This window comes from Saccopteryx leptura, chromosome 5 (genome assembly GCF_036850995.1).
Source record: "Saccopteryx leptura isolate mSacLep1 chromosome 5, mSacLep1_pri_phased_curated, whole genome shotgun sequence".
NCBI classification, from domain to species: Eukaryota; Metazoa; Chordata; class Mammalia; order Chiroptera; family Emballonuridae; genus Saccopteryx; species Saccopteryx leptura.
This window is the reverse complement of record NC_089507.1, coordinates 198,415,824-198,430,543: the sequence shown is the minus strand read 5'-3', so window position 1 is coordinate 198,430,543 and position 14,720 is coordinate 198,415,824. Positions and strand designations below refer to the sequence as shown.

General features: G+C 43.9%; 1 protein-coding gene across 2 annotated transcripts in view; it reads left to right on the top strand.

Moving 5' to 3' along the window:
* Positions 1-1,000: 1,000 nt before the first annotated feature.
* The window catches only part of DOK5 (docking protein 5), a 114,484-nt gene continuing 100,764 nt past the window's right edge, over positions 1,001-14,720 (top strand). Inside the window, exon 1 of one of the 2 annotated variants that reach the window (XM_066387447.1) lies at positions 1,001-1,338. In XM_066387447.1, the coding sequence (XP_066243544.1) occupies positions 1,273-1,338 (66 nt within the window). In that variant the 5' untranslated portion in view covers positions 1,001-1,272. The remainder of the gene's footprint in view (positions 1,339-14,720) is intronic. The other variant, XM_066387448.1, reaches the window with a different exon arrangement.

The following is a 14,720-nucleotide window of genomic DNA, read 5'->3' as shown; positions in this document are numbered from 1 at the left end:
GATCGTATCTATCTCAATATTCCTTTAACAGGATGAACACACTGTCCAGCATAAATGGTGCCCCCCAAATGTTAGCGGGTATCATCAAGTTAAGCGTGCTCCTGGAAGACAGTACCATCAGGTGAGTGCAATGTCTGGTCCCCCTTTTGTTTTATTCTATAGACAGTATCCTGTAGTAGTAATAAGGGTGAGCTGTATTGCGGGGCTCTGGAGGCATAAAAATGGACCTGGTATTTATATAAGGGGGGACCTACCTCAAAAGGTATAGGGGAGTTTAAAGGGCTTAAAACAGTGCCTGGTACTAAGGATTTATTGAGCACCTGCTCTGGGCCAGCCTTTGGCCAAGCTTGAAACCAAGCCATAGCGCCTGGGAAACTTACATTCGGGTGGGAAAAACAGACTCAAACAATAAAAATCTGGCAAATTATATCACTGAAGGCGGGGGCCAGGATGCCAAGGAAACCAGAGGGAGCAAGTCGCTTAAGCCTTAAGCCGTGGCAATAACCCTGCCCTAGTATGCCAAGGTCAAGGCAAACCATGGCAACACTACCTCCCCAGATAGACACACAGCAGAAATAAAAATCACTCCTTCTCAGGGACGAGATGGAGCTGAAGGGAGAGGCGGGGTAGGCGGTGGCTGGGAAAAAGTGAAATTTTCTTTCCTCCTAAAATAAGCCACCGGAGCGAGGAGAGAGGAGCGAGGAGAAAGGGAGAGTGATCCCGGCAGGCTGTCAAGGAGGTGCAGGGGACGAGGTGGACCTGCACACACGCGGGGTCCGCGAGGAGGGGGAGGGGAGCGGGCTACCGGAGCGAGGACCCGGGAGAGTGCATTCAAGTGTGTCGGCCTGCGGGTGGCCACCGCCTGGCGCAGGGACCCGCGGGGCTCCTCCTCTTCGACTCCCTCCTTCTTCCTCCTCTGCCTCCTCCTCCGCCTGCTCCTCCTGGGCGGGAGGAGGCTGGGCTGGATCCCTGAGCTGCCGCCGCTGCCCCTCCTCCTGGCAGGCTGGCTGATGAGTCAGCTGACGCTGGCGCTCCAGCCTCGCCTGGCGGCGCCGCGCTCTCTGCGCTCCCCCAAAGTGGCTGCAAGCCGGCCGCCCACTTTCAGGGTTGGGGGGACAAAGTGATGTGCGCTTTTTAGAGCCACGCCGAATCGCAGCAGAAGCAGCTTCACCTCTTCAACTTTCTCCCCGCCCCCACGCCTTCTCTTGACCCTGTCTTCCACCCTCCCCAAAACCACTTAGGGTGCGTGCGCTTAGGTGAGGGGGGTTCGGGATGGCTTCAAATTTTAATGACATAGTGAAGCAAGGGTATGTGAGGATCCGGAGCAGACGCCTGGGGGTGAGTATCAATCCTTTTTTTTTTTTTCTCTCTGTTCGCTGGTTCAATTGTCTTTCTCCTTAGCCAGCATCTCCACGGAGGGAGGAAGCAGGTCCCCCGGCCGGGCGCTGTGAATGGCGCGTGGCGCTCTCCGCTGGAATCCACACCTCCCGGGGCTGCCGCTGTAGGGCCAGGTCTAGGTATGTAATGGATCTATCTTTATCTCTCGGATGACTTGGCTTTCTAATGGTGGCCGCGTGTTCGGCTTCAGTAGTCACTGGAGCCCATCTACTCGAAATAAATATTTCTCGGTAGCCATGGGAGTTAGAGTTGAGAACCCGGGAGGGTGCTGAGCCTGCCGGATGTCCCCGGTGTCCCTCTTCCCACTCGCGACCAACTTAACTTTTACCGGGGGGATGGACCAGCTGGCCGAGAAAGAGGGGAGACGCCCTCGGTGTGAGCAAGGTCAGCAACCCTCGGACCCCAGGGAGAGGTTTCTGCTGAGTGTAAGGTCTCTCTAGACTCCGGGTTCTGGACAGTGATCCAACACCTCTGTCCCCAGGTGTTGGCAAAGGCGGCGTGGGTGGTCGATGGTCAGGCCAACTTGGGGTAGATACCCGACTCGGAATTTTCCCCCGTCCTTGGCTTGGGTAGTGGATTTCTGCTGCTGGAACACACATTGGAACCCACTGTGATTATTTGGGGTGCAACCTCATCCCTGGCACAGCGCGAGTGTTGCCTAAATATGTATGAATGAATCGGAAGGTTCTCGCAGGGGACAAATGATGGCACAGGGATGGCTCCTCTCTTACAACTCTTTGTCTTTTCCCATCTCCTTTCATTGATGGCACCTCAGGGAGCACTCCTGCTTCTCTTTGGGCTTGAGGGACGGTAAAGGAATTCTTGAGGGAGGAGGAGGAAACTGGAACGATTTTTTTTTTTTAATTTTAAACTACCTCATTTTTCTTTGCCTTGTGGCAAGTGTGGTGGCTGTCATTGTTTATTGTGTGCTTTTGGCGAGAGGTGGGGGGAGGAAAGTTTACTTTAATGATATCTGAAATCATAATAAATGTCGATGGTGAGGCAGAACGGCCCCGCTGGGAAGGGAGTTAGGCCGATTTCTTTCTCTACAAATATGTCATTGGCACCTTTCTCTTTACTTGGTCTTTGGACTTTCTTGATGTGCCAGATAATGTCACTGAAAATTTGAAAGGAGATTTTTACTAAGGTAAACAGCAGGGGAGAAAAACCTGGTGATGTAATTATTAAAAAACTCTCGCCTGGTTTGTTTGTGCCCCTTTTTCCCTCCCCCCTCCCCCCTCCCCTTCTCCCCCCTCCCTCCCTTCCTTCTTTCCTTCCTTCCGACACTGGTCACCATGTTTTAGCAATTATGTCCTGTGTTATTGTGAATACATACATATATAATTAGGGGCAAATGTAGCAGAACCAACCAGTCCCTATCAGCCCTACCTGAGTTGCCTTGATTTCCATTTTCGCTATGCAAATATTCTCATTGGCGGGAGCAGCTATTGTTGGGATACTTAACTGAGTGACTCTCAGGTAAAGGGCAAGAAATAATAGGAGCTTTATGTTTATGATCGCCTTATGGGCAAGCCAGAGGGTTGTAATAATAAAGGCAGCATTGAAAAAACACCATTCTAATTATAGCCTTATTCCATCATGTCAATTGAGGAAATTGTTCAGTGACATCTATTCTGTGTTAGGGAGCATTCCAATAGGAAGAAGACATGCATTATTAATGTACCAAATGTGAATTATTCATAAGGACTGAAGTTTATGCCAAATTGTGACACATGGTGACTTATTTGAAAGACTAGTTACCATAACTTTCTAGCTTATGGTAATTGAAATTATTTTTCTATATTATCAGAACTGACACAATATAGCCCTCTCTGTGTGCCAATGTTTATAGACAGATCTCTGAAGCAGTGAGAAGGGAAATGCAGTTTGCGTTCATTTTATATTTTACAGTATTTCGGATGCCAGCGAGCAGTATACTTTCTCAGGGTTTATTCATTTTGTCTTTGTGAACACTCACATGGATTTTAGAGTATCTGTTGAGTGATGGTTATTGCTTGCTCATAGAGAAAAGGTCAAAAATATAATCAAAGAAATATGGTCTTCTGTGTTAACATTGTTTTTTTTTTTTTTAATCACCAGTTAATTTTTAAACAGTGTTCTCACAATATAATTTATTTACATAAACCAAGGAGGCTGATTACACAGTTGTCAGAAAACGGTGTGAACTAGAGTTTTGAATGGAGACTGCAAGTAATGGTGAAAAACAGTGTAGGGAACCTCTGTCCAAAGTAAGACATGGTCATGGTATTCGTCTAGGCTGCGTGTAGCCTGGAACAGCATGTATGACAGGTGCAAGTCTCAGAGAGAGGTAGGGCATAGGTTCTGCTATAGAGTTAGCGTCCAGTAAGTGCCCTTTGAACTAGGCATTGAATTACAGAGTAAATGCGTGACTTTGCAATCCATAAGCCTCTTTAGGAACTAATACAACATAGTGGTTTTATTAATGGAATCCAGACAAGTGTCTGTGGGTTAGAACCATGTTTGGGATGGTTTATAATTAAACAAGAAAACAACAGTTCATGGTAAGCAGCTGTCGTGCCAAGAAATGCTCCCTCAGATTTGAAAAAAGAAAGGGGGACAAATTCTGCTTCTATGAGTCATTGGCTCTATGGCCCTTGCCCTTTCTTGGCCTCAGTTTTCACATCTGTACAATGAACACTAGTCATGTTGGGAGCCTTAAGCCAGATAATACCTGTGAAAATGCAGTGAACGCATACAGCATTGGTTCCGATTGTATTGTTTCTTTAGTTTAATCTAAGATGAGTGAGAATAAATGGAAAGATGTAGGGATCATCAGTTTCTTTATTTTTATATTTTGAAGTTTCCAAAGGCATCAATGTTTATGCAGCTGGAGAGATTCTCATTGGATGAAGCTTTTTACAAATTCTATACATTGAAGTGATTATTTACTTTTAATTTTTTTTTGTTGGACAAGAAACATTCTCAGACCATGCCCATTCAAATGGGTGGTGGCTTAGTGCTCATCTATAGTTGAGATCTTAAACTGTTTAAGTGATTACATATTCAAATAGGTATTGACTTTTTTCTTTAAACAGAAAAAAGCTTCATGAAATTCGATGGCCATAACTCAGAAGTCTTAGTATCTTCCCATCTGATGCCCTAACTCACTCTCCGTTGGCTCGGGGAGATCTTGATATCTGGAACAGTATTTGTTCAGAATGGCCATGTTACTGTTTGGGGGGCAGTGGAGTTTGAAGGGAAACAGCTGTCTACAATTATTTGGCTAGTCCACACAAGGCCCTAAAAACTTATCCTTGGATGAGTGGCATATCAGACAAGTCGTACATCATTAACCTGACTGTGTGGCTTAGATGGCACATTTTAACTGTCCTCCCTTGGTTTCTTCCTTTTCTGCAGAGAAAATGTCCCAGTCAATAATTGCTATGGCTTGTCCACCATCCAAACCTCAGCGTTGGAACTCCCACTTAGCCTTCTTCTCTACATGCAACCCCCGGATTGCTTGCCTTTAAATAACATCTGTCTGCTTTTGTCTACCAATGACCTCCTCTCCTGTCTAGCCCACATCTCCACCTGGACATCTAACAGGTGCCTCAGACTTAAAGCCTCCCAAACCCTTCATTGTTTCATCCAAACCAGTTTCTGCTAGAGTCTGCACCTCAGCTGCTAGAGGTCCCAACATTCTAACTGCCCTGGTAAAAATTGAACAAGCAAGGAAGCAATTAAACAAACTTCCATGGCATTTTTCTCTCCTTCCTTTTTCTCTCACTCCCAAACCATCCATCTGGAGATTTTGTGGGTTCTGTCTTTGAAATACACCTAGAATCCGACTCTCTCACACCATGCCACCACTGTGACCACCCTGGACCAAGCCCCCTCATCCCTCTCTGTAATATTGCAGTAACCTCCCAATCTGTCTCCCTGGCTGCTCAGGAAAGACCCCACCCCCCACAGGCTCTTTCCGTCTAAGTCAGAGTGAAAGCTTTACAGTGGGCTCCGAGTTCCTTTGCTGACTCTGATCCTTTTCTATGGCTGTTCATTCTGCTTGGAATGGTGTTCCCCTGGGTGTCTCCTCCTGGCTCCCTCCTCATTTCCTTCAGCCTTTCCTCAGATTCCACCTTCTCACTGAAGCCTTCCAGATGCCCTATCTTATTTCCTCCCTCCCCCACCCCTTGTGTCCCTTTCCTTTATTCTTTCTAGAATTACCACCTTCCTTACATATTGGTCAGTGGATTTCACTTGTTGATTGTCTGTTTCCTCCAACTAGCATGTGAGGCTGTGTGAAGGCTGGGAATTCTCTTGCCTTTTATTTATGTTATAACTGAACCCCCGTGCCTGAAACAGTGCCCAGCACGGAGCAGGCAGTGTGATGAAAATGTCTTGAATGAATGCACAAAACTCTCACTATGGACTAGTTTAAAAGCATATTCTTAGTCCTGGCCTGTTGGCTCAATGGTAGAGCATTGGCCTGGCATGTGGACATCCTGGTTTGATTCCCAGTCAGGGTACACAGAAGCAGCGACCATCTGCTTTTCCACCCCTCCCCTCCCCTCCCCTCCCTCTCCCCTTCCCTGCTCTCTTTCTCTCTCCCTACTGCAGCCATGGCCCAATTGGCTGAGTACATCAGCCCCAGATGGGGGTTGCCTGGTGGATCCCAGTCAGGGCGCATGTGGGAGTCTGTATCTTTCTCCTCTCCTCTCACTTGGAAAAAGAAGAAAAAGAAAGCATATTCTCTGGCATGAGACTCTGTTAAAATCCCAATTGAGCAATTGGTCATGTGACTTCTGATGAGTTATTTAACATTTGTGAGTTTCAGTCTTCAGTAAAAAGAGGGAGACTCATAATAACCCACCTAATAGGTGATCCTTGTGAAAAGGCTTAACACAATGCTTGATACAGTGGAAAGCCAAGTATGTTTATTACTGCTCTCCCTCTTACTACCCTTGTGCTGTTAGAGGACCAGGACACGTAGGTGGTTATTGGTTTCACTGTTTCTACTGCAGTAGCTCTCATCTTCAAAGAACTTGCTGTTTAGTTAGGAAAACACACTTACTGTATGTGAAACAATTGGCACTGATGCTAGAGATAGAAGGAATACATGCCATTGTAAGATTTTTCTTCATTCTTTATTTTTATTTATTTTAGAGAGAGAGGAAAGGAGAAAGAGAGAAATATTTGTTTGTTGTTCCACTTATTTATGCATTCACTGATTGATTTTTGTATGTGCTGTGACCGGGGATCGAACCCACAACCTTGGCGTATCCAGATGATGCTCCAACCAGCTAAGCTAACTGGCCAGGGGTGCCATTGTAACATTTTTCATATGATCCTTAGATAAATGGCAAAGACGTCAAGGCCAGAAAAAAATCATCTCCATTAACCTTGCTTGGAGTGAGTTCATCAGACTAGGGGGTATTTCTTTACACTTGGGGGTCTTTCTGGTGGCATTAAAAATGGCTTTGAAAAATTGGTCAGTGAATGTCCAGATTTTAGGAAGACATACCTTTTTACCCTTTGTTTATCTGTCTCACTAGTGCCCTGAAGAGGCTTTAATATTTCATTAGAGGTTTTGGGATTTAGAGATGATTAGGCATCTACATTTTTTATGATACCATGGCAAAGTTATAATCATAACGTGAACATCATAGGATAATTTTATTGTATTCTATCAGTATATGTACACACACACACACACACACACACACAACCATTCAGGAAGATATGTGAAGTGTGGCTTTTCTTCCTTAAGAGAAAGAGACTTTGGGGATAACTTTGCCAGTCAGGAAATTTACGGTCCGACAGACTGAGTACACAGGCCTAAGTCAAGACCACACGGCGTTCTGGCCCAATTTGAATCCCTTTACCAGTTTCCATGTCAGTAGTCCCTTCCATCTGGTCTTCAGTCCTCATCATTCAGTGGTCCATGTGGATGATGTGATTAATTATGCATAAAGGCAGCCTTTAGTGATCATCCCCCAAACTGATTTAAGCAAAGAATGGCCAATTTAGGGACTTCATGTGTAGACATAAACCCAATTACTAATGTGATGATTTTCCCTGCATCTGCCAATTTATTATTATTTTTTACTGTATTCATTAGATGACTAGAAATATTTATTTTTAAGCAAGTTTGGTCATTTTTGTTGGGGGATTATTATCTTTTATATTTTAAGAATTTAGATTTCATTTGGGATATATTTGCTTTCATTTTAGCAATCATCAAATATTTATTGAGTGCCTGCTAGTGTTAAACTGCCTTAAATAAGATAGGTACAGTCAACATCCTCAAGGAATTAACAGTCTGATTTAGGACTTGTGTTGTTAACTTGAGATTAATATGTTTGCTAAAGTTTGAGGTGAACTAGTCTCAGTCACAGGTCAGATATTCAGTTGAAAGCTATCTGCAGACTTCTCCTGTTCTGGGATTGTGGAACGAGGAAGGGCACATTCGATTTTCCTTTTGCTCTAGGAATTTGATTGCAGTTGGGTGGAAATAAACCTTTGAAGATTCTAAGCCAGAAAGAGATTCTGATGCCTCCCACCTGCCAGCCCCTGTTTTGGAGAATTTCAAAATGAAATTGTGAGTTTAGAAATGCCATAGATAATATGGGAATGTCGAAGTGAAGATAGCTTCTTTCAAGAATGCAGATGGTTACATTTGGGATGAGAATCTGAAAGCGGCATTTTGCAGAGCAGGTGGGGGTGGGGCTGCCTTTGTTTTACTAATGGTCTAAGCCTCTATTCATTCCCTGGATCCCAGAGACCATAAATATGAGCTGTGGGTATCATGTCCTTGAGTGGAGCCCTTAAACAGGATCCAGGGAGAGGATGCAGGTAATTTTTCTCAGGTGATGCTTTATATTTATTCATTTTTTATTACTAGAGAGAAAGAGAGAGAGAGAGAGAGAGAGAGAGAGAGAGAGAGGAAAGAGATAGGGAGAACAGAGGAGGAGCAGGAAGCATTAACTTCCATATGTGCCTTGACCAGGCAAGCCCGGGGTTTTGAACCGGTGACCTCAGGGTTCCAGGTCGACGCTTTATCCACTGCGCCACCACAGGTCAGGCCTCAGGTGATGCTTTATAGTTTTTTCTTTTATTAGATTCTTACAGAGATCTGGACCCCCCGGCCAGGCCCTATCATTGTCCACCCTCTACATATTCCAAAAGGTTAGAACCACTGTCTTATTTTATTAAATTATTATTATTATTTTTTAATTTTCAGATAATAGTAGGTTCCCATGGAGGTGTAAGAAATAACACAAAGAGATATCCCATATTCCTTACCCAGTTTCCTGCAATGGCAACATCATTCAAATCTCTAGTGCAGTATCACAACCAGACACTGACATTGCTACAGTCTGAGACAGGACATTCCCCCACCACAGGCTCTTTCCTCTCGCCCTTTTACAGTTACCTCTCTGCTTCCCCTCTCGCAGCCCCAGATCCCTGACAATGCCTCATCTGTTTTTCATTGCTACAGTTTTATCGTTTCAAGAATATTGTATAAATGGAATCATATAGTAGGCAACCTTGGGGCTTGGTGTTTTATCCCCTCTGGAATCAGGGTGCTACCAATGGCCCATTGCTTTTCCGTTGCTACGCGGTATCCCACAGTGTGGATGTACCATAATTTGTTCAGCTGTTCATCTGTTGAAGGACATTTGGGATGGTTTCCAGCTTGGGGCTGTTATGAATAAAGCTGATACAAACGTTGTGTATGGGTTGCTGTGTGAACATAACTGTCCATACCTGTGTGGGAGGCCACCTGTAAGAAGGTGACAGGGGCCTGGATCTGACCACAAAGCCAGAATAGCAGCATTCCAGGTGTCAGGGGCCTGGATCTGACCACAAAGCCAGAATGGCAGCATTCCATTTCCCCACTACCAATAGAATCACACGACTGGGAATGCTTTCAACCTCGGAAAGGATGCAGTCAGGTGAAGGGAAAGTTTCTCAAACTGCTTGCTCAGGAGCTCTGAAGACTGTCATTTTAGTCTGACCAGGTGGTGGCACAGTAAAACGCTGAGGACCCAGGTTCAAAACCCCGAGGTCACTGGCTTGAGCGCAGGCTCATCCGGCTTGAGCGCAGGGTCTCCAGCTTAAGTGTGGGATCTTAGACATCACTCCATGGTCACTGACTTGAAGCCCCAGGTCGCTGGATGGAAGCCCATGGTTGCTGGCTTGAGCCCAAGGTCACACTGTCTTGAGCAAGTGGTCACTGGCTCGGCTGGAGCCCCGTGGTCAAGCACATATGAGATAGCAATCAATGAACAACTAGTGTGACGCAACTATGAGTTGATGCTTCTCATCTCTTTCCCTTCCTCTCTCTCTCTCTCTCTCAAAAAGAAGAAAAAAAGACTGTCCTTTTGGGGACCTTTGCTCATTATAATAGTAAAAATCACATCCGTGGGTGGGGATTTAAAATGCTAACCAGACATTCCTAGTATGTCGGAGCATGTAGCCTCACTACTCTGGCTCCAGCTGGTGCAAGCTCACCAAAAGAGGACCCCGGAAGATGAACCAGGGAACAGGACTCACCCAGCACCACATAAATGCAGCCCCACAAAGGCTTGGGAGCTTAGAGTCCACCTTCTGAGTGCGCTGTCTTGAAACATCAAACTTTGGACTCTTCCCTCTGAAGCTTAACAAACCTCTTCTGTTTTAACTGTCAACCCCTCCTGTGATTTCTCTCTGGGGAAATACAAGTACCTACCCCTTTGGTGGATAACACCTCTAGGTAAATGCCCAAGAGAGCAGTTGGTGGGTTATATTGGTAGTTAGTTGCCTGTTTCGTTTTCTAAGAAACTGCCAAACTGTTTTCCGCAGTGGAAACTGTTTTTCACATTCACATCAGCAACATGCAACGTGCGAGTGACCCAGTTTCTCTGCATCTTTGCCAGAATTTGATGTTGTCGTCAATTTTTGGTGTTGTCACTACATTTTTAAAAGACATTCTAATCTGTGTGTATTATTAACATCTCATGGTGATTTTAATTTTCATTTCCCTAACGGGTAGTGTGGTATTCAGCATCTTTTCACATGTGTATTGGTCATCTGTATGTAGTTTGGTAAAATGTCTATGCATGTTTTGTGCCCGTTTTCTATTGAACTGTTTATTTTTTACCTGTTTCGAGACATTTTAAAAGTATATATTCTGGATATTAATTATTTTCAGACATAGGGGTCCTAAGAAAAAATATTTCATGTACTCAATACTATTCCCTTAAGGAACTTCCAGCTAATATGATAAGTGTGTATGTTACTTCTCACCCCCCAAAACCCAAAATCATTGCTCAAAGTTGCCTAAACCTTTATCTTATCTTCCTTTATTTATATATACAATAAATACGTTAGTGGTTAATAGAAAGAGAAATTAACCTGCTTTATGAATGGACTAGCTTAAACTAAATTAAAATACTGCTTTAAATTCAAAGCTTTTACTTAACATAAGTTTCACTGTTTAGGAAAGCAATTAAATCCTTAAAATGCATTTTATTATCTTCATGCCACATATTAACTCAATAAAAGAAATTTATCTAGAAAACCTTTAAGAAAGCATACGTCTGTGAATCCCCTAACAAAATCAACTCTTCTGGTGAATAATTTCTTCAAGTTTTCAGGTTTTTCTCTGCCAATATGTAGATATTTTGGCTCATTTGCGAAAGAACTGCTTTTGAGCCTAGGTTGTGATTCACTAATAACCGTGGGCCCTAACCTAGATGTGATGAAACTAGTCTGATCTTCAGCATCTCGTTAATTCAGGTGCACAATGTGGTAAGAAGTGGGGTTTGAAGGGAACACTGGTCTGTGGAGTTCGCCACTGGAGAGGTCCGAGTCCTTTGAATCTGTCTTCGCTCTGCTTTTCCCCTGGTGGGTGGTTTCCTCTTAGTTTCTGAACTTGTGCTTTTTACTTCCGGCTTCCAAATGACCTGCCTGACCACCACATCTAACGGCTTCCCCTTACACACCTCCGGAACACCACTCTAGTATAAGACTATACATAGGGCTTTTTAAGATTAATTTCCTTATTTTTGGTTATGTTTTCTCCCACTAGAATGTAAGTTCTCTGAGCTCAAAGACCTTGGCTGTCTCATTCTCTGCTGTTAGCCCATCGTACATGCTCAGTATTTGCTGATTGAATTAATGAATCATTTTACTGCAGGTCTGAATAATAGAATGGGATATTAAATGTAAGGAGACAAATAGACAAATATGTCCCAGCTGACGTTGTTGTAGATTTTGTCTACTCTTGAGTGGTAGAATGTTCTAGAATTTCTCATTGTGTCATCTGCACATACTTGGTTTCACTCCTCAGAAGCAAATACTGTGAATACTTTCTTCCAGAATAGTCTATGTACCAAAAGTCTCATGTATGAGTGCCTGTGTGCATGTGTGTGCATGTGCCTAACCTGTGCTTAAATACTCTTCTGTCCCATGGCTTTCTTACTTAGCAGCCTATCAATGATAGGATAGGTTGCTTTTCAATGATAAGATAGGATTCCAGTGTATGGATATGTCTGCTATCATATAGTTATTTACTTATTTATTCATTCTTCCTTCTTGCTTCCCTTTCTTTTTTTAATTATTAAATATGTGCATGAAGTACACTGCTCACAAAAATTAGGGGATATTTTATTGCTTCATATTCACTTCGAAATATCCCCTAATTTTTGTGAGCAGTATATTTATGTGCCCATTCTATATAGATCCTAAAACTGAGTTACTAAGTCTTTCGTCCCAGTCACACAGCTGGTACGTGGCAGAGCCTGAATTGGAATTCAAGCTGTATCTCTTTTGTGGACATTTGTGTGAGTCGCTCTCTCCCTTTGCAAATGGTCTTCCAGCTCACCTGTCATCTCCCCCAGCGTGAGCACACGGGTGAATACATTCCCAGAAGTGGGACCCATCGCCCCAAGTGTACTCAAGTGTGAAGAGCGTGTTCCCCAGCACTCTCTGAGAATGCCGCTTCCTCTCATCTTACAAAAGTGTGTTTTGAGAGCTTTCTCAAGTTCTTCCTAATCTAAGAAATGGGAAATGAACCCTTGGTATATACTATAGATTTTCTCAAGCCTGAGACTGAGTTCTTGGCAATTTTATATTTAGCATCTTTTCAGTTTGCAGGCTTTTTTCCTTTTGAGAATAGTATGTACTCTACTTAAAAAGTATTTTTTAAGTAAGGATTTAGAAAAGGTCATTTACTTTCTTAAAAACAAAAAACAACAAAAAGAAAAACACCTTCCAGGGAAACGATGATAAACCATATGTTAACTGTGATTGTTATTTTTATTCCAAAAATAAAATTATGATATTGAATATTTGATCAACCTATATTAAATTAAAGATATATGTATTGACTCAAACAACTACATATTGACTAATTAACCCAAACAATATTTTTATTAGCATGGCCAGCCTGGTAAGATGTTCACGTGGATCTAGCTGGGGAGGGGGATGGATATTAATGTTTTCACTGCTGGCTGGATGCAATTTCTGAATAGCCCACTCAGGCCATTCCTAGGTATTAAGAACCACAAGGCTGTGCTAGATGCGGGGTCTCAAGTCCCTTTCCTTTCTCTCTAAGCTTCAGCCCCTCTTGGTCCTGTCCTGTCTTCCCAGGACCAGCTCTTTTCTGGTCATATCTTTTCCACTTGATCCTTCTCTTCATCTGTAATGCTCTCCCATGGCTGGCTCTTAGCTCCAAAGTTACAGTTGGACCCCCCATATCAGGTGGTAGACTCCCCGGACAACAGTTGGAACCCCCACATCAGGTGGTAGATGCCCCAGACAATGGTTGCACCACCCCACATCAGATGGTAGATTCCCTAACAATGGTTGGACCCCCACATCAGGTGGTAGACTCCCCAGACAATGGTTGGACCCCCACATCAGGTGGTAGACTCCCTAGACAATGGTTGGACCCCCACATCAGAGGGTAGACTCCCTAGACAATGGTTGGACCCCCACATCAGGTGGTAGACTCCCTGGACAACAGTTGGACCCCACATCAGGTGGTAGACTCCCTGAACAATGGTTGGACCCCACATCAGGTGGTAGACTCCCAGACAATGGTTGGACCCCACATCAGGTGGTAGACTCCCTGGACAACAGTTGGACCCCACATCAGGTGGTAGACTCCCAGACAATGGTTGGGCCCCACATCAGGTGGTAGACTCCCTGGACAACAGTTGGACCCCACATCAGGTGGTAGACTCCCCAGACAACGCTTGGACCCCCCACACCAGGTGACCTCCCTTAGGTATTCTCCGTCTCATCACCCTTTTTGTTTCATTCAGACTCATTCCTCACAACTGGAATGGTTTTTTACATTCTACATGTCTTGATTGTTTGGGGATTTTTTTTTCCTACTTATCTCTGAGCAGCGAGAGGGGCATGAATTTTTCTACTTTTGTTCACAGCTAAATTCTCAGTGGCTAGAATAGTGCCTAGGCACATAGTAGGTGCTCAGTAAACATATAAGTATATGAACGAAACCCTGAGATAACATTTTGCCTATTCAATGATGAAACAGACACTAATCCTAGCATGTCATGTGTATACCTACCCAGAAATGCCAAGAAGTTCTAAGAGTTCGTGTGACTTCCATTTGTAGCCCTTCTGTGTTACGCCAGCTGCAGTCTGCGGAGCAGGCTGGACGTGTGGAGTCAAGAAACCTGGCAGGAATGAGAAAGGTGTGATTGTCACCTGGTCCTGCTCCTGGCCATCTGCTGTGACCAGAGCGTGTCCCTGACCTTCTCCCACCTCAAAGTCCATTGTGGCAGACTGGAGACAGGAATGTTTGACGTCCCTCTCTCACCACCTGGCTGCCCCTGAGCCAGAAGTGTGACTGTGGCCATGACAGCATACCATACACACAAAATAGTCTCTTTAGTCCCAAGTTGGTCTCCTCTGTGCCCTGCCATTGGCCTCCTGAGCAGAAAATGGCAGAGGAAACTTTGATTTCCACTCAGATTCTTTGACTTGTGTCAGACTGTAAACAAGAACAGATAGCTTTTTAAATGCATTACTTTGGATGTGAGAAGGCAGAATTGAATTTCTGGAAAAGAAAAAGAAAGAAACAAAAAACAAAAAGGCCCACTCTACCTACAATAAACCACGGCTACGTGCACCCTAATTCTTTTTAACAAGTTCTTTGCATTACATGTACATGAGCAAATTTAAAAAAATGCAAAACAGGATGCAATGAAGAGGAAATTTTCCTCCTACTTCAGACTTGTCTCACCTCCCCAGCAGAGTCATTCAGGCAGATTTGTATATTTCTATGGAGTTTATGCATAAGTATACATAAAAATGCATGTGTTTGT